Source organism: Erithacus rubecula, assembly GCF_903797595.1.
Source record: "Erithacus rubecula genome assembly, chromosome: 16".
In the NCBI taxonomy this organism is placed as follows: Eukaryota; Metazoa; Chordata; class Aves; order Passeriformes; family Muscicapidae; genus Erithacus; species Erithacus rubecula.
The window spans coordinates 9956660-9976167 of record NC_136668.1 but is presented as its reverse complement, the minus strand read 5'-3'; the positions used below and the strand labels follow the sequence as shown (position 1 = coordinate 9976167).

Sequence of the window (19508 nt, the reverse complement as noted above, 5' to 3'; positions counted from 1 at the left end):
TGATCTTATCCCCTCAGCTACTCCCAGCTGCCTTGCAGAAGCTAAGGGCAGTTTTCCAGCTACTCTTTATCTGTATTTGAAGCCCCATTATCTTGTTTCTCGCTCCTTGGCCTTGTAAAAATCAGATTGTCTTGGGTGATGATTCACTGTGATAATGGGAGCAAATCCTCCCTCTTGCTGGCTGTGGAGGGTTGAATGAGATGTGTGCTGAGCAAGGTGCAGCCCAGCTGCTGGTCAGTGCAGGTGTTTTGGGGGCTGGCTGCCTGTGCAGCACCTCCTGAGGTTGCCCTTGACCGCCTTGACACAGCTCCTCCCTACCTGTAAGGAACCAGGGTTTAATTCCTGCATTTGCTTCAATGTCTGTGGCAGCCAGAAGCCTTAATGAAGCTGACAAATCACATCCTTCAGCAGCCCAGACCCCCTGGGTGGAAACAGCTCTGGTGATGTCCCTGAGTGTCACCTTCCCCACAGGTGGCACTGCAGCTGTCACGTTTTATTTCTAAGTGCCATTGATTATTTTTAGCACCACCATGGAGATAATGACTAAACAGTGGGCCGCCAGTGGAAATTATGCTGGAATCTTCTTCACTTAAAAATACTTCTGCAGTGAGTCTTGTGTATGCTGTGGTGCCAAAAGGTTTTGTATTTCAAGGGGAAATTGGGCAAGTTGCCCACCTTGGATGCAGTGAAGAGGGATAAATGGGGTGGCCATATTTAGCATGCATTAAATTGGAGAGAAATTTTTCCCCCTTGAAATATAATTGCTTGAAATAAGTGTCCCTGCAGAGGCTTGTAGCTGGCCTCCAGCACATGTTTTGGCAGCTGCTCTTGACCAGGTTGTGGTGATGGTTTCTCTGCAGAGAGCAGCTGCCCAGGGTCATGTCTGAGTTTTTCTAGCTCTTCTCTTCCCTCTGCAGGTGATGATTGTGGTGGGTGGGCAAGCCCCCAAAGCCATTCGCAGTGTGGAGTGCTATGATTTTGAGGAGGAGCGGTGGGATCAGGTTGCAGAGCTTCCCTCACGGAGATGCAGAGCAGGTAAAGGGAACTTTTACTGCAACCTTCTGTTTCCCAAATGCAGCTCTTTAGCACTGGATGGGTGTCCTCAGTCCTCCCTTCCTCTGTGCCCCTGGCCTCAAGCATGATTTCTTTCTTTTTGCCACTCCTTCCTCTTCTTTCCCTGCAGACATCTTTCCCTTTCTGTTCAGGTGGATGTCCTGCTCTCTAGTGGGGCTGCTCCTGCCTGTCAGCCCTCCATAGCCACTGTCTCTCTCCCTTTCATAATTTCCCTCTTCTGGCTGTTTCTCCATCAGTGTTTCCCCTCTTCCTCCCCTGTTGCTGTCTTGGCAGCCCACAGGGGTCCAGATTTTCTTGCTGGTTCCCTAGTGAAAATCAAAGGAGCTGAGTCAGTCCCACTTGTTGCGGAGGAGTGGGTGATGGAGAGCAGATCTTTCAGTTGGGAGTGTTCCTCTGAAAACATCTGACAGGGTTGTGGATGTGGCTCACCATTTGGTGTTCCCTGTGGCTTACAGAATTACTCACTCAGGTGTGAGCTCCATCTGTGCCTTACACTGCCATGTTTTTATGTGCACTTCACCTCCCACACGACACGTATGTTTTATCACGCTCAGCTTCCACACCAAAAAACACCAGAAAACACCAAAGTCTCACCCATTCTGTGCTCTCCCCTCTCACACCCCAACAGGCAAACAGGATCTGGACAGACCTGTTGGGAAGGATGAGTTAGGAAAACCTTATAAATATGATTGCCTAGCAAAAGATTTTGAGAATATGGAAACCGTAAGTGAGATTGAGATGATAACAGTTTTTGATTGAGTGGCTGGAAAGAAGCAACGTGGATGCTTGAAGGCCTTCTCCCTTTGTTCAGATAATGCCAGGTGCTGCAAATACCAAAGAGCCAGCAGAGACCCTCTCCTGGCATGACAGTAATGTCCCAGTCTGGGGTTTCTCCTTTGCCCCGAGATCACCCCAGAGGGACATGAAGGTGGTTCAAACCCTGGTTTTCTCTGAAGCAGCCAAAGAGAGATTGCTGGAGATGGTTTTCTCTTGTTCCAAGGATTGTTTGTTGTTTCTTATCTCAGGGACTCAGACTCTGATCTGCTCAGCCAGGCATCCATGGTGGAATCTGCCTTGTGAAGGCAGGGCTTATCTTATATAGCTTGTACTACGTATTGCATGTTTACAAAATTTTCCCAATACAATAGAATTTTATTAAATGGTCCAGCCCTGACCCCATCCAATCCAAGAGTGCCAACGTGTCACCCAACATGGATGACAGGGAGAAGACGGAGGAAAAGGTGTCCACCCCCCAAATTCTCCATCTTGGCCATGTGTCCCTTATCATAAGCATTCAAAAAACCTATTTATCTACGTTCTAAAAGTCTAATTTATACTTTACTAATTTTGGTGACCTGTTTCCATTCTCTTTGTGCTGACAACTTCCCCCAGTGGTTAGAATTCAGCACCTGTGACACCAGGGTCTCACTCAGGAGTCTTTGAGACCCTCGCCAGGGGGGTTTTGAGACCCCCAAGGAGGCCAGGGGTATGCCCTGGGCTCCCACAAGTAAGGGTCTGAGATGAATTAGGTTTAGAGATAAGAAAGCAGTAAAACATAGAGAATTTGTATCTTGCGTCAGATTGGTTGGTGGAAATTAGAATATTCAACGCAGAAGATTTATTGTGTTGTAAACAGGAAAATCTCTTCTTACATCGCTCTTTTACCCCTCTCACTTCATTCTCTTATACCTCCTACCACCCCCACTCATTCTGCTCCGAGCTGCATTTCCCAGCAGCGCCCTTCATAGCCAATAAATGCAAACCTCAAACGGGGCGCGGCTCGGCGGGCCGTGCGCTGAGCGCCGCGCTGTGTCCCGCTGCAGGCGTGGTGTTCATGGCCGGCAGCGTCTATGCCGTGGGGGGTTTCAATGGCTCGCTGCGGGTGCGCACGGTGGATGTGTACGACGGCGCCAAGGACCAGTGGACGTCCATCGCCAGCATGCAGGAGCGGCGCAGCACGCTGGGCGCCGCCGTGCTCAACGACCTGCTCTACGCCGTGGGCGGCTTCGACGGCAGCACGGGTAGGTGCTGGGGACAGCCAGCCCCCGCCTGCCCTCGGAAAAGGGCTCGCGGAGCTTCCCCTGTGCCCCTGCTCTGTGGAGCTGTAGGGAAACAGCCAGGAACGGGGATTGCTGTGTGTCCGCCCACGTGCGTGTTCTGAGCTGTCGGGAATTGCAGAGAATATCGCCCTTGGTGTTTTCTTTAGTGATACAGTTCTTTCAGCCTCCATGCTCTGTATGATTATGCCTTTTCTGGGCTGAAAAGGGATTTTTTCCTTGTTTCGGTTAAATTTTTCATATCCACATGAATAAAATAACAGCAAGGAATCCTACAGGATGGGTGTGCCTGGGATTTATCTCGGCATAGCCGCATATTTAGATTCACACCTCTGTCTCTGCTGTTAAGCTCTGAGAGCCACTTGGTTAAACCCTGAACTGACAATTGCAGCAGGGTCTGGGGGAATTTTTAAACCTTTGCATGGATGTTTATTAATGCTTGAAAGAACCTGGGGTTTTTGGGCTTGGAATTTGGACTCTGCTCACCTTGGTGTCCTCAGCACGCTGGAGAGGGAGCAGTCCCAGGGCAGGGGTGAAGGGGTGACAGTTTTCCCAGCCACTGAAGAAGTGGCATTGACATCCTGGTCCCAGCCTGAAAGCAAGGGATTAGGAACTGGGATTGCAGGAGTGTGGTGGGAAATACGGGCTTGGGAGGAGGTGGAAGGCAGATGAAAGTGCAACACCAATCTTTTTCTCTTCTCTTTTTTTTTAATTAGAAAACCTGTGTATCCCCTTTTTAACTAGGTCTGGCATCAGTTGAGGCCTATAGCTATAAAACCAATGAGTGGTTTTTTGTGGCTCCCATGAACACAAGAAGAAGCAGTGTTGGAGTTGGAGTTGTGGAGGGTAAGAAAATCAGCAGCCATTTCCATCAAGCAAATGTTACTGTGTCGAACAGAAACTGAATGGTTAAGTGCAGTGGGAGGGAATGGCAAGAACTGTTCCCTCTAACAGTTGGGAAAGATTGATTTTACATGGTGTAATTGCTGCAACTCTTTCCATTCTCCTCTTTATCTTGGTGAAAAATCACGTGTAGCTTTCCAAGAGCCTCAAACCTGTATCAGACCAGCCCATCTCCTGTGAATGCAATTAGGTGTGTGCAGGTTTCTTTGCATCCAAATTCTTCCTGGGCTGCTTTTGGCTGGTGAAAGCAGCACTGCTGTGCAGTGGATGCAATACCCATCACAGAAAATCTGCTCAGCCAGAGAAACAGCAACAGAGCTTGTCCCACAGCCCCAAGCTGGTGGTTTGGCAGGAATACTAAAACCTGTGTGTGTTGACATGAGGCACAGCTCTGCTGTGGTGTCTGGATGAGCAGGGGCTGATGGCAGCAAGGGCTGGTGCTGCAGCAGCTCAGAGCAGGGTGGGAGGCCTGGGAGGATGGGGGCAGCTGCTGGCACCTGTGTCAGCACCAGACTTGAGGGAGCTGGAGCTGAGCAGCTTGGTTTGGACTCTGGAGAATGGGAAGTTTAAGTAGGAACCATTTCTTCCTTTACAAAATCTATTCTGAAGCAAATGAAAGGCTTTATTTGAACTTGTCTTTAGTGTGGCATAGCACTTTCCAGTTAGTGCAGTGCAAAGCAGCTTTGGCACAAGCCTTACTATAAACCATATAAACCATGCTTTGCAGTGCTTTGGTTTGACCTGTTTGAAATACGTTAATGAGCCTGAAATGTGTTTATGTGAGAAGATGAAGGGAGATAAAGTCAGAATAAATAGGGGTCATTAAATTAAATCTGCATATTTAAGAAGCACCTCCTTCAAAATTGGCCCATGCTTGGGAAGTGCTGGGCTGCTCTCAGTCATTGGAATTTATTCAAGTAACTTGAATTCAGAAAAATATTAAACATGGACCTGAGAGATGCATTTCTATGGACAGATTTTCTGCTGGAAACTCGTAAAATCACTTTTTTTGCTGTGTTTGAAAGGACAAATAGGTGTTGCATATGTTGGAGTCCATGATAAAAATAATGAGGGCATGTGATGGGCAGAAGAGCTGATCATTCTGGTGCAGGGAACATGCTGCAGCCTGCAGTTAATTCACAGGGTTCATATGAATGTGACAAAAATTGATCTGATGATCTGAAATACACTGAAAATACTTAATAATCTCTGCCAGTCAGGGAAATTGACCTTGTCTTCATTGGACTGGTACTCTTGCCTGATCCATTGACAAATACCAGGCAGGACCAACAGCACAAATAAGAGTTTGAAATGTTCCTAGAGACAGGAGGATGCAGAAGGAGGCCACAAATGGGCCTGAGGGAGAAAGGAAAGAGCCAGCCTGTACTTGGAGCCTTGCAAACATCCAGAAACAGGAGGATGTAAAAGCCTAAGGCTGAAGATAACTGCTGGTGGGAGTCTTGTGCATGCAGAGAATTGCACAGCTCATTCATGACCAGGCTGTGCTGTCATGGATTGAGAATTGATATAATTTCTAGGTTTTGTACAAAAATTTAGGTTAGAATTTTTCTACATGTTTGTTGAGCTTTTTAAATTCTTTTTTATGGTAACATCTAGGAGACCTGGACTTGGACCAGAATGCCTTGTGCTGTCTGCTTTAGTAAGAAGAATCCTTCTCTGCCCAGAGAATTAACTGCCTGATGCAAAACAAGCTGATAGATGATGCAGGGAGGCAAGAGGAGACAATCAGTCAGGCCTGGGAACAGAGGACACATAGAGCATCAGCCTTGTTTCATGTATGATGCAGTCCCATGGTATCTGATTGTGCTTCTCTGGTCTCAGTGAGTGTTTATCAGCTTCCATGAGTTGAGGCAGGGAGGGCTGGATGCCCCAGGAGATCCTCACAACATGATGTGTCCTGTGTGTCACCAGTGGGCACGAGGGGCCAGCCAGCCTCAGCTGTGCTCACAGCATCTCTGGGGTTCAACTTGGCCCAAGTTCTACAAAATCAGGTCTGGGTTTCTGTGTAGGTATGATATTAATATAAGAAGCTATTTTGTATTTATTGCTGTAATTATTGTGCAGTGACAGCCTTTGTCAGCACAGCTGAGAGGGGAAAACCCTCCATGCTTTGATAATCCCTCCTCTCCTGGGCCAGTTTGGAAAACCTGAGCTGTTGACTTCTAATGAAGCTGTTGTGTTGCATCCTTGTGTTGCACAGTTTCACCTATACAAACAGTCATTGCTGCTCATCCACCCCGGGTCCCTTTGCTGGGCATTCCCAGCTGTCCCCCAGGCTCAGGCTGTCCCTGGAGCTGTCCTGGGCAGAGTGTGTGCCCCAGGCTGTCCCTGGAGGTGCCCTGGGGATGGTGTGTGTCCCAGACTGTGCTGTGTGTTTCAGGGTGTGTCCCAGGCTGTCCCTGGAGCTGCCCTGGGCAGGGTGTGTGCCACAGGCTGTGCTGTGTTGTAGGGTGTGTCCCAGGCTGTGCTGTGTGTTTCAGGGTGTGTCCCAGGCTGTGCTGTGTGTTACAGGCTCTGTGCCCAACTGTGTGTTGCAGGGTGTGTTCCCCAGGCTGTGCTGTGTTTCAGGGTGTGTCCCAGGCTGTGCTGTGTTTCAGAGTGTGTCCCAGGCTGTGCTGTGTGTTTCAGGGTGTGTTCCAGGCTGTGCTGTGTTTCAAGGTGTTCCCCAGGCTGTGTTTCAGGCCCTGTGCCCAGCTGTGCTGTGTTGCAGGGTATGTTCCAGGCTGTGTTTCATGCCCTGTGCCCAGCTGTGCTGTGTCAGGCCCTGTGCCCAGCTGTGCTGTGTTGCAGGGTGTGTTCCAGGCTGTGTTTCATGCCCTGTGCCCAGCTGTGCTGTGTTGCAGGGTATGTTCCTCAGGCTGTGCTGTGTTTCAGGGTATGTTCCAGGCTGTGTTTCATGCCCTGTGCCCAGCTGTGCTGTGTTGCAGGGTGTGTTCCAGGCTGTGCTGTGTGTTTCAGGGTGTGTTCCAGGCTGTGCTGTGTTGCAGGGTGTTCCCCAGGCTGTGTTTCATGCCCTGTGCCCAGCTGTGCTGTGTTGCAGGGAAGCTCTATGCCGTGGGGGGCTATGATGGAGCGTCGCGGCAGTGCCTGAGCACGGTGGAGCAGTACAACCCCGCCACCAACGAGTGGACCTACGTGGCTGACATGAGCACGCGGCGCAGCGGGGCAGGTACTGCTCTGGGCACCCCCTCTGCCCACAGGCTGGGAGGAAATGGGGGATTTGGCATTGCTGGGCTTGCAAGTGAAACCTCCTCTATGCCTCCGTCCCGTGGGGTAAAAATGTAGTGGCTTGGAAGCACTCAGCAGCTCTCCTGACTTTGACAAAATCTGCCAAATTGAGATTGATTTCTGGATTAATGAAATAGTGTTTAGTGTCTCTAAGTAGCCCTGCTAACAGATGCATCTCACTTGTAAGCAAAAGATTCTCTTTCCAAATGGCCAGCTGCAGACACAGCTGGGCACGGGAGGGCCAAGCTGCACCTCACTCTCCCCTGTCATTGTAGGGTTTCAGATGATTTCTCATTTTGGATCTTCCTGCAAGCACCCAGTGGCTGCTTTGCAACACAAATCACATCTGCACGTTGGGTGATGTGTAGGATAACAAAATTCATCTCAGATTGTCCCTGTTTAGCTAGTTTTTAGTTTATTTTTTGTTGGCAAAAGTTGGTGATCTGGAGGATTAGAGGAAAGGACCTGATGTAAAAGGATTTGATTCTAGTCTTGGTGGTTTTTAATTTCCTACATTATCTTGGGCCAGTTAGCAATTTGTCTTCTCTGTGATTATTCCTCTCTGAAAAGGATGAGAGCTCTTATCAACTACATTTAAAATCATTGTGCAGTTACCCACAGCCAAGCCTGGGGGCTGCTCTTTGGGGCTGAATTTACCCTGCAGGTTATGCTGTAGTGGGAGTTCCCTTTAGAGCTGGGCAGTTTGAGGCTGCTCTCTACACCCTGTTTCTCTTTCCTCACTCCAGTATCTTTTTTGCAGTTTCAAGTGAGATAAATATGGACACACAGTTGGGTTTGAGTTCTGCTGAAGAGGTTCTTAGTGTCTACTTGATCCTTAGACCTAGTCCAGTGCAGCCTTCCAGGAGAGCAGAATGAGTATCTCCTATTATTGGCAGTGTGTTGAAACAGCAAGAAATTTGTGCCTGCAGTGAAATGCAGTTTAGTGAGTTGTCTTTGCTGGGAACACTCTCCTCTGAGTGCTGCTTTACAAGTGTCTTTCCATGTAGCAAGCCCTTTGTTAGCAATGCTCCTACTCCCCTGCCAAATTTCTTTGCAGTTTTCTGTTCCCCACCTGAAAGCTGAGCTCCTCAGGCTCTGGTTGTGCCCCTCCAGCAGGGACTGTGCCCAGTGCCAGTGGGCAGCAGTGGTGCTGCAGCACAATCTGCTGTACAGCTCCCGAAATGACAGCGTGCTCTGCACTGCCATCCCTGTGCTGACACCTAGTGGGGCTGAGGACAGGTGTCCCCTGGAGGCACTGGGGCCGTGGGGATGTGCAGGGGCTGCCCAGGGTTTGTAGAATCATACATTGTTTTAGACTGGAAAAGACCTTTAGGATCACCAGGTGCCACATTAGCCCAGCACTGCCATGTTCAGTGCTAAACCACGTCCCCAAGTGCCACATCTGCACTCCCAGGGTTTGCTGGACCAGATGCCCTGTCCCTGTGTGCCCTGTCTGTCTGCAGTTTCACGTGAAAAAGCTTGAGTATTTCTAACTCTTTTACTTGCTAAATTAGTTTAGTCAATAAATTATTTCTTACAAGTGTAGAATTTCCATTAACATCTGAATACAGTCAAATGCCAAGGTGCTGCACACCCAGGCTGCTGGGCTGAGATGCAGTTAAGTGACTTTCCATTTCCCAGTGAACTGGCAGGCACCTGTTACAGCTCAGGAGCCAGGACACACATTTGGATCTGTTCTGCTCTTCCCAAGTCATGCATGTTGGAGCACTTCAACCACACCAGGGATAGGGCCCAGTAAGGTTTATGGCAGTTAGAGATTAATTAAGAGGTGAGCCATGAATCCCAATGTCGTATTAGGATTTCAGCACCTCTTGGTGCAGCTGGCCAAAACCAATCCCAGCAGTAGCAAGGTAAGATAATTTGGAGAAGGGAGAGGTGGCAGTGGTAGACCTATGTACCTGTCCCCAGATGGGGATGCTCCTGATGGAGCTGCTGAGCCAGTTTCTGGTTTAGCAGCTATCCCTGTCCTCTCCTTTCCTGAGCAGGAAAGATCCTGGCACAGGAATCAAGTCAAAACCCTGTTGGTATCAGTCTGGCAGGACCCCTCTCCTTCCTGCACACTGGTTAATGCCCATGGTTGAAATTATGTGATTCAGATCTGTTTCTGTTTTACTAACATCCCACTTTGTTAATTTTAATAGAGGTCTTTGAACATATTAATGAAGATATGTTGCTGGAAGTTTTAACTCTCACGGATTGGTGAACATTTTAATTAACTAATTTACTTAATATTAGGCAGAAGTAGCTTTGAGATCCTGCCACTCCCAGAGATTTGGCCAGGGCCCTTCAAAAATGGCTCTGAAGGTGGCATTGGAGGCACCAATTGTGCCAAGTGCTGCCAGGTTTTGGGGTGGGAGTGGGAGGAGAGGAACCAAGTGGCAGCTTCAAGGGCTGTAAGTTGTTGAGGAGAGGAAGATCATCCAAGGGACAAAGTCCTGTAACACAATGGCAGCAGGAAAATCCAAAGTCCTGAAAGGGGGAATCAGGCTAAAAGCAGAGGGTCCCATGATGGAAAATACCAGGCAGATGGAAACAAGGTGGGGTGGGATGCAGAGAGCAAGTGCAAAGAGATGGAATAAAGGCAGAGAAATGTCATGGGACTAGACTGTTGATCTTGGATTGCCTGACAACTTCCTGAGAGGGGACATCTGCCAAGCCTTACTGTGCAGGCAGCTGTAGTGCCACAGGGTGGGTGGGTGGGTGCAGAGCTGACCACGTGCCTGGTGATCTGGATGCACATGTGGCCCATGTTTTTGGAAGTGCCTTGGAGAAACCAGGCTCAGTAGGAGAACCAGGGATGTGCAGCCTGTCCCTGTGCTGTGGCTGACCTGGCTGTGCTTGGCAGGTGTTGGTGTGCTCAGTGGGCTGCTCTACGCCACCGGGGGCCACGACGGGCCCTTGGTGAGGAAGAGTGTGGAGGTCTATGACCCAGGGACAAACACCTGGAAGCAAGTAGCAGACATGAACATGTGCAGAAGAAATGCAGGTAACCACAATAAGCCTTTCTGTGGTGGTTTTTGATGCAATTCGTGTGCTTGTGGTGTGTGTGATCAGTGTTGTAAAAGACAAAAATGGGAGTTGAGGGATCTGCTGGGGAGTGAATCAGATTGTGGCAGCAGCATGTTGTGGGGGATGAGTTAGCCCATGTCTCACCATCTGTGCTCTGCTTTGAGGTGTGTGTGCAGTGAATGGTCTCCTCTACGTGGTGGGAGGAGATGATGGTTCCTGCAACTTGGCCTCAGTGGAGTACTACAACCCCAGCACAGACAAGTGGACGTTGTTGCCAACCAGCATGAGCACAGGGAGGAGTTATGCAGGTGAGCAGGCAGTGGGAGAGTGGGCAGCAGTGGGGTCAGCTGTAAACTTGAGAGCTGTGCCCCCTGAAGCTTTAATTATACTTTTTTAAATGTTTTATGTTGATTTCAGTCACAGAAGTGGTAGACATCTCCCTCATTGCTGGCCTTTGGCTTTGCAGGGTGATTGTAGCCACATGGCAACCCAGGAGCTGTTCCTACCATAACTGTGTCTGTTCTTACAACAGGTGTGGCAGTGATTCACAAACCCTTGTGACACAGACCAAGCCAATGTGAGGAGCAGAAGTGAAGTGGATCCAGCTAGGTGGTGTTGGGAAGATGACTGACCTCTGACTTGACCCATCTCATTGCTGTTAATGTCTTAGTATGACAAGTGATACGTTGCAAGCATCATCCACTCTGCAGTGGATTGCATAGCCAAGTGAAAATCCCTCTGGGGACGTGTTCCATGCTAGACACGAGGTGTTGCTTGTTATCTGTGGTGCAATCAACTGTTCTTCTCGATGGCATGTGTCCTGAGATAAACACTGTGCTTGGACTGCAGGCACAGGATTTCTTGTGTGAAACAAAAGTGCTACGTTTGGGCATGTGAGTAAAAACAGACATTTCTGGATTTCTTCCCTACTGATGCTCCATGCACATCATTGATTGAACTTCTTACTCACTGTGCCTGGAGGGTGGACTTCAATACTGGCAGTGGAAACTTCTGAGTTCCAACAGAGAAAAACAGCAGAAATGGACTGGAACAGGGTGGTCTGGCTCGAGTGTGACTCTGTCTCAGTCATACATGTGTACATGCCACTGGACTGCTGTATGTTTCCCTGAAATGCTTGTGGAAATAAACTCCATGTGGTTTTTCTACTTGCCATGGATGCTGTGTGTGCGTGGTGGGACCTGCTGGGCAGTGCCTTCCCCAGGCTGAGGGCTGAGCCCCTGAGCCCACAAACCCTCACAGCCCCACACAACACCTGCTGCTCCCACAGGACTCACTGCTCCTGTGAAACAAGTGTTGCTTGAATAGAGAATGTTCCCAACCCACACCTTTCAGCTGTGCTGAAAGCCTCAGTTCTAGCTCTGTCCAGCATCTCAATGCCATTTCATAATAGAGCATTTAGATGTTCAAAAATACCTTATGGTGCCATTAATGTAGAGACATTCCATACAGCAAGAGCCCTCTGTCACCCAAGCAGGGATTAATGAGCAAAGTAAAATACCTGCAATCTTTTAATGCTTCCAGAGCATGGAGATTAACTAATTACTGTCACTGCAATTGCTATTTTAGTCCTGCCCTTACTGAAAGCAATCCTCTATTAGTATGAAGAACTCATAAGATTATTCAAAACAGATAAATGTAGATCCAGGTGTAAGAGACCTGTCTTGCTTATATACCAAATTCTTGAAATTTTCTGTTTCAAAAGATGTTTGACTTCAAAATCCCTTTTTGTGTCTCCCTAGAAGCCCTGACATGCTTCTGCATACAGAGGTGAGCTCCCAGAAGCTCCCCAGCTAAAGGGAACTAGTAAAGAAAAATATTATCTCTACTTTTTTTCTTGTTGTTTGGGTTTGTATTTTTTTGTTTGTTTTCCCCTCGTAGATCAGCTGAGGCTTTTTGTTTAGGCAGCTGTCCAGTGTTGTAATGCTGTTTTCTGTCTCCATAGATCTGCTCCGTGAGACCTTTGACAGTAGAAAAAAAAATATATTTAAAAGTTTATTTCAGAGGGATCTAAGCTGCATCACCTTGTGCTGCTTTTTTGGAGGAGTGGGTTATTTGTGTCAGTACATGGTGTTTGGTGTTTGAGTTGACACAGTCCTTGTAAGTTGGGTGCCTGTTCACTGTGGGGAACAGCCCCTGCCTGTGTTGTGTCACTGCCCCGCAGAGGGGCTGGCATTCCCTTCTTGGGGAATGTCAGATACCTCCCACCTCTCTTTGGATGTTCTTGCTTTCACAAACAAGGGCAAACTGTCTACTCTTCCACTGTATGTGAGCTCAGAGGTCTTGAAAATAGTAATTTAAAAAAAATTAGTCTTTTCCATAATACCCTTCAAAGCCATTGCTGCAGCAAAATGTGCCAAATAGGTGTGACATGCTGCTGTCCTGTGAGGTGTTACTGTAAAAGCCATTGAGAATGGTAGGAATGTACCCTGGTGGGAATGTATCCCAGCAGGAATGTTTCCCTGACTGCTGCTGCCTTCAGGTCAGTCCTGAGATTCACCTTTATGGTGGCATAAGGAAGGTGATGAGGCCTCAGCTGGGACAGACTCCAATTCACTGGCCCAAAAGGTGGTTCCCTTCCATGCAGCTTGGGAGGAAAGGATAAAATGGGACAGACAAAGCATTTCAGCCCAAGGTGGCATCTCTTGTTAGGCTGAGGTGACTGGACAAGGCTGGATGAGCATTTGGGCACACATGGCCCTTGCTAGGTCTGGTACAGACATAAAGCTAAATAAACTCCTTTATAAACTACTGTACAGCCCAACTGCAAAGGCAAATGTTATCCAGAGACTATGAGTTTCTGTGGGCTGGAGATAAAAATTGGTAGGTACTGCCAGAGAGGTGCAAGGCTGCAATTTGCTGCGTTTGTCAGATGTGAAAAGTGGGTACACCTTGAGGTGGGATAATCTTATCCCCTGCTATCCATCTGTTCATAAACCTTCCTTGCTCATAAGGAAAACAGATTTTGGTGGTTCTCTGCTCTTGTAAAATGGCATTTCTGCCCAGTGCTGGCCCAGACCTGTGGCTTGCTGGACAGGGCTAGGACTTGCCAGGGGTGAGTGATGCTGTTCCCAGCTGCAGCCAGTTCTCCTGGATGGCAAATGACACTTTCCTCCCTTCCTTCCCAAACGTTGCAGTGTTATGCAAGTCAAGTGACCTCGTTTTCCAGCTATGCAATACAAACAACCATAACATGTGATGAACCAGCTGTACCCCCCCACCCCCAAAATGCTTTTGGAATTTGTCTTTGGTGTGTGGTTTTGTGTTTGTATGTTCATTTTGAGCACCTGAGCCAGATCCTTTACAGATTGCCTTTTTCTAGGATTGAAAACGTAGCATTAGCACTAACAAATTTTACTGTAAATATTTTTATATGACAATTTAAAATAACTTTTGGATTGCTTTTTATGGTCTTCAATGACATTTCTGGATCTAATTCGTGCACTCCAGTGTGGATTTTGCTGGCTGTGGTGTAGGTGTGACTTTATGTTCTCTGCACTAGAAATGCCATGTTGTAAGAAAGATCTGGGATAGTTGTTGTGTTGGTTTTAATGTTAGAAGGACAGCATTGGGCTCCACATTATGAGATAAATTAAAACCCATTACCTCAGTCACCAGTAGGCTCTTAGATTATTGGTTATTTTACAATGATTTCAATACCCTGATTTAATTTTCTTGTGCCATGAGTTTGGTTCCTGGGTAGTTTGGGAAAGAAGCTTTAACTCAGTGGTTCTGCTTCTTGGCTCCTGCATGAGCTGCTTGAAGACAGAGATCCTCTGCCCACAACAGTCTGGGCACAATCCCCCAGGTGACCAAAATCAAACAAATTATTGCAGGAGTTTTTTATTAAAAGCTTTACAGACCGAACTTGGACCTCTTCCTCACATTGGTCCTTTGTGAATATGAGCACTTTCCTCAGCTCCTTCTGTTGTAATTTGTTTTTGGGGTCACCTGTGCTTGACCCCTGTGGCACTCTGGCCTTGGGTTTCTCAAGGGGGCTTTGCTCTTGCAGGGAAGCACCCCAGGAGCAGCCCCAGCCCCATCACATGGTGCACACCCTGCTGGGCTTGCAGTGCAGGGCAGATTTGCCTCGAGCAATCTGTTGCTTAAACAAGTTTGAACAAAGTCCATCTTTTCCATTGGTGCCTAATAGATAAATTGGGAGTGATTAAATCAATTTTCAGTTCATTCAGTTTATCCAAACAGTGTCTTTTTATGGATGTGTACAACAAGTAATTACCATAAATACACTTGGCAGCATTTGCATGGCACCACTATGAAAGCTTAATAGTGTTCTCTGGTTTGCATTGTTAGAGACCAAAACCCTTCATATCCTTCATATCCAGAGAGGTGTGATGCCTGTTCACCCAGCCAACATGATGGCTAAACAGATTAATGCTCTTCATCAAGCTACTGTAAAGGTTCAACACAAGTGCAGCTCAATCTTAATCATTGGGATGCATTATTCATATTTATCAAAGCAGTTGCCCCCTTTGCCCACATCATGCCCAGAAATCACTTTCATGTGAGCACTATTTGTTGCCTAAAGCTGCAGTGTTTGGGAGAGTGCTAGACATTATGGTCTGAGTATGTTCTCATTTGCTTCTTTTCATCTGCCCTTATCTTTGTTTATGGGTTTATAAATTATTTTCCTCTACAGTGACAATAAAGAAATAAATATTGATAATTTTAATTTGTAGGTTTTATGTATAAAGACCCTCAAGGGTAATGAATGATTGTGAAATAATTTACATGGGTGTGAAATTTTTTGGTTTTGTAAACCAGACCTTGTTGGTTCAGTAGCTGACAGTATATTGTAACAAGTTGGTTGACTGTTCAAGCTCATTTTTTAAATTAAAGTTTTGGTTTTTTTTTTTTTTTTGCATGAGTGTGGAGGACAAAGGACTTTGCAAAGTAATTCTCTTGACAGCTGTTTTATCCAGTGTGACGAATGACTCAAGAAACATTCTTCACTGACATATTTATATTATGAAAGAAAATCACACTGTAGTTCCCCATCATTTAATTGGAATAAAAACTGGACTAATTAAACTTTTTTGGGTCTGTTTTGTCTTTATTGGTTTCTGACAACGAGGAACAATGTCACCACTCCACGTGGCTTTTTTTGTGCCCTGTTTAATTACAGCAGGTGCCAGCCCTGGGGTTGTTCTGCCCCTTGGTGTGGGTAGTGGCACTCAAACGTGCATCACTCAAAGTGATGCTGAGATGTTGCCTTGATGCCAAGCTCTGATGCTGTCCCAGACTCTGTTCTGCCCCTTTTCCAAGGAAAGTTAAAAGCATTTCTCTTGGGCACGGGGAAGCCCTTGGTTCAGGGCATCATTGGCAGAAGACAGAAGAGAGAAAACACAAAAAATTAGAGTTTAGCACCTAGGGCTCAGTATTTCTTAATAACACCATTAAGTAACACATTAACCAAGTCACCCAACTGATTTTGCCTTATGCTCACAAAACATCTCACTGAACTCTCTGATTTTCCAGAAATGCTCCTTATGCCTCCCTCATCTGTTAATACCAATGTTTAACATCAAATTTACCATGTGGAATCCTGAAATTTAATTACCTGATACATGGATAATTAATGACATATTGTGGGTTGCTCTATGCAGCTGGGGGACTTTGCAATCATTCCTTATTTCATTTCAAAATCACTTTTCTCTTGTGCAGCTGGCTCCTTTTTATTCATGTTTAAACTGATAAATCTATGAATCTGTGAATCTATGAACCTGCAAGGAAAAAGAAAAGAGAAAAACAGAAAAGAGAAGGAAAGAGAAGGAAAGAGAAGGAAGGAAGGAAGGGCTGGCCTTGGCAACCCAGGGAGAAATCTCACTACCTTGATTTTGCTGATTTTATTTATTTTAATTGTTTTTGTTCCTATTATTGTTTCTTTTTGCATCCTATGTTTTCACCTTTGGGGATGTTTTCCACCCTGCACTTCACCTTGACAGGGCAGAAGCTGTGCAGCAGTAGCTGGCACCTTGCCTCATTCATCTCAGAAGGGTAAGGGTTAGGGCTGGGGTTTTGCAGTGAGGAAAGGAAAGAAAATGGGGGAAAAACTCACCCAGCAGGGTTACAAGGTGAGGAAAGCAGCTCCTGTCTCTGTTGTTGAGTATCACACATGCTGGAATACCCCAGGGTGAGATGTGCCTCCTGTGCAGCAGAGATGTTGTGTGATTCAGTGCCTGAATCATCCAGAACCAGAATCAAAGGTAGGGCAAGAAACAACCTCAGCTATGGAAACTTCAACATCTGATCAAAGGTGAACCTGTTCAATTTTAGGTCCAAAGGAATAAATAAGGCCAGAGAAAAATTCCCTGTGCCCTGATGTGAGTTTGAGATGGGATGTGGCTGTGGAGTGTTCAGATGGTAAAATTGCCTCTGCTGTCTGGAATCTTGTTCTTTGATTGTGCTAAGGGTGCTGTGTGATGGCAGAGAATAACTGCAGTTAAAAAAATAACAAAATCTGTTGCATACTTTGGAAAAAGCCTCTAGGAGGCATGGACCACTACTGAAACATCCTAAGAACCACCCAGGGTTCCTAAAGCACCCCACAGTTGCTCAGTGACTGATGATATTGCCTCACAAAATGTTATTCTGCACTGTAAACAAGCACAAAAATCACTTAACTACTCAGTGGCATGAAATATTCTAAGAAATTTGCCAAAGTGATTAATGTTAACGTTCTTGTTCAGCAAATTGAATGAGATTTAATTGGCACAGCTGCTGAAACTCAATGCATTTGATTTGGCCTTGATTTACAAAATATGTTATCACGAGTCTCCTCCTTCTTTCACTGCAAACCTCCACAGCCTCTGCTAAGCATATTGCTCAGTGAATTACTGGTCTTAAATGTTTAAGGGTTTTTTTTTCTCCTCTCAGTAAAGCTTCTAAAATGTGCCTTTAAAGCATGAATGCCTGTCTCAAAGGATTTGTTCTTCTTTCCTTACCACAAGAGGTTTAAATGTAACTTTTAATGTTTTTCTTATGCTTTGTTACATTATACTCTTTCCACAGTATTTTGTCATTTGTTATTCTTTAAATCCCTCTGACTTTGGGTAGAGAAAATGCTGCAGAATATGTGGTGCGCCATGGTCCAGTCTCAACCATGGGCAATCCAAGAATAAGGGGGTTTTAAAACCTGCAAGAACAGCACTTTATGTCTCAAAAATCAGTCGAGTTACTTGTTACATAAGTTGTTTTTCATAGCTGTATCTTGAGCATAAAAGCTGCTTCTGTTTTTGAAAGCATATCCCATGTCACCACTGGGAATAGCTTGGTTTATTTAACATGAAATGAAACAGATTTTTATCCAATCTTAGTTAAAGCAAAAAAAGGATGGGAAGCCAGGTGGAACCAAGTTACTTAAAGCAGGAGCACCTGCTTGATGGCTTAACTCTAATTGTGATCCCCTGGTTGAGGCACAGGAGCTGGCTGCCTCTCTTGTATCCACCCCTCCACCCTTTCCCCACTCTCCCTGTGCAGGGAAGCTTTGATCCTGCTCTGGACTGTCTCCCATTTTTGGTTTGTAAGAAATACCTTATACACAGTTAGTTCCATAGCACTTGTCCCACCAGGTGCAAACAGGGACTGGTTTCTGTGAGTGGTGGAAATCATGGAAGGTGGTGCTGGCTGCATTTGGCAGGGGGTGGTGGTGGCATCTGTGCTGGGTCACAGGGAGTTCTTGTGTGCTCTCCTTTGTGCTTCCTCTCTGTATCTCTAATGTTTGTGCTGTAAGAAAAAGAATTCTGGGATCCCTCCCTAAGTGCAGGAATATTTTCCTACAAGGAGATGATGCATTGAGGATACAGTACTGCAGATTTCTCTTGGCTTCACCTGTGCTTGGAGATGGATATTTTATTGAAAAGTCATTCTATGTTTAATGAGTTCCAGCATTTAATTTGTTTGTTTATGGCAAACTATTGCAGCCTCAGATGCTGACTGAGGGAGTGTGATGCTCCCCACTGCAGTCCTGCTGGCAGTGGGATGCCCTGGGGATGCAGGCTCAGGTGGGGGTCCTGGTGTGACCCCTGGGCAGTCCCAGCAGGGGTGATCTATCAGTGCCATCAGCCTGTTTGCTGACCCAGGGCTCCTGAGAGGTGCACTGGCCTGGGTGATACATCAAGTGATAACTTTCTTTGGTTCTCTTCCAGGATGTTATTTATTACTCCTTTTTTCCTTTCTCTCTTTTATGCCTCAGCACTTTCCCTTTGTCCCCTGTGTGTCAATGACAACCAGTCCTGCAGCTGGTGTCCCCCATGGGGTGACAAAGGGGACTCAGGGGTGATGTCCCTGCTCACAAATGTCTCCTCAGCTGCTGCTGTAGCTCAGGGGACAAGTGTCAGTCTGGTGATGCAGAGCCAGGCAGAGACTGGGGAGCACAGCCAAGAAGAGAGATCCTGTCTTCACAGATAGACTGAGACAAAAGAGATTTGTCAGGTTGTCATCTGTGAAGGGGGGAGAGGGAAGATAATTCCCATCTGGGTTGTGAAAAATGCCTCTTACCTGAAGACAAACAATTTTTTTTTTCCCTATGCTGAAGGTGGCATTGAGCTTTAAAAGTTAAAAAAGTATGTAGGTATTTTAAATTCGCTTAGAAAACAGCTGCAAACGCTCATCTCCAAGGATACCTGAATTTGGGGAAAGGAAACTCTATGATTTTTTAGCAGTATATGCAAGAGAAAGACACTTCATTTATTGAAGTGGGGTTGCACTAAAAAAAAAAAAAAAAAACAAAAAAAAAATTGAGGAATCACTCAGCTTCCAGCATCCTCTTGTACCAGGGAAGTACAGTGCCACAGTGATTTTAACATTGTGGCTGTGTCTAAACAATTTCTCTTATGCAGCAACTACCTAAGAATAATTAACCCAAATTTATCCCTCTCTGTTTTTGGTGTGTTTTATAATGTTTGATTGCTATGTTTGATAGTTAATATGGCAAACAGTTTTTTCAGAAAAATGGAATTTGAAAATCATAAAAATGTATGTTAGAAAATAGTATCAGCTTTCTCCAGACTCAAGTAGCAGATATAAAGGATTCTTTCTGCCCAGCAGGTGCTTATCTAGTGATAATTCAGGTTTTGTCAGGTGTGGGGCTGGAGCTATTAGATATAATCAGACAGCTTCCCCATGAGATTCTCTATGAGCTTTATTATAATTCAC

At 46.2% G+C, this 19508-nt stretch overlaps 1 protein-coding gene across 3 annotated transcripts in view; it reads left to right on the top strand.

Annotated features, from left to right (window-relative positions):
* KLHL3 (kelch like family member 3) overlaps nucleotides 1-11484 on the top strand; it is a 52133-nt gene extending 40649 nt beyond the window's left edge. For all 3 annotated transcript variants that reach the window (XM_079320189.1, XM_079320190.1, XM_079320188.1), the window contains 7 exons: nucleotides 918-1035; nucleotides 2898-3095; nucleotides 3876-3977; nucleotides 7096-7224; nucleotides 10150-10290; nucleotides 10478-10621; nucleotides 10846-11484. In XM_079320189.1, the coding sequence (XP_079176315.1) occupies nucleotides 918-1035; nucleotides 2898-3095; nucleotides 3876-3977; nucleotides 7096-7224; nucleotides 10150-10290; nucleotides 10478-10621; nucleotides 10846-10874 (861 nt within the window). In that variant the 3' untranslated portion in view covers nucleotides 10875-11484. The remainder of the gene's footprint in view (nucleotides 1-917; nucleotides 1036-2897; nucleotides 3096-3875; nucleotides 3978-7095; nucleotides 7225-10149; nucleotides 10291-10477; nucleotides 10622-10845) is intronic.
* The last annotated feature ends 8024 nt before the right edge of the window (nucleotides 11485-19508 follow it).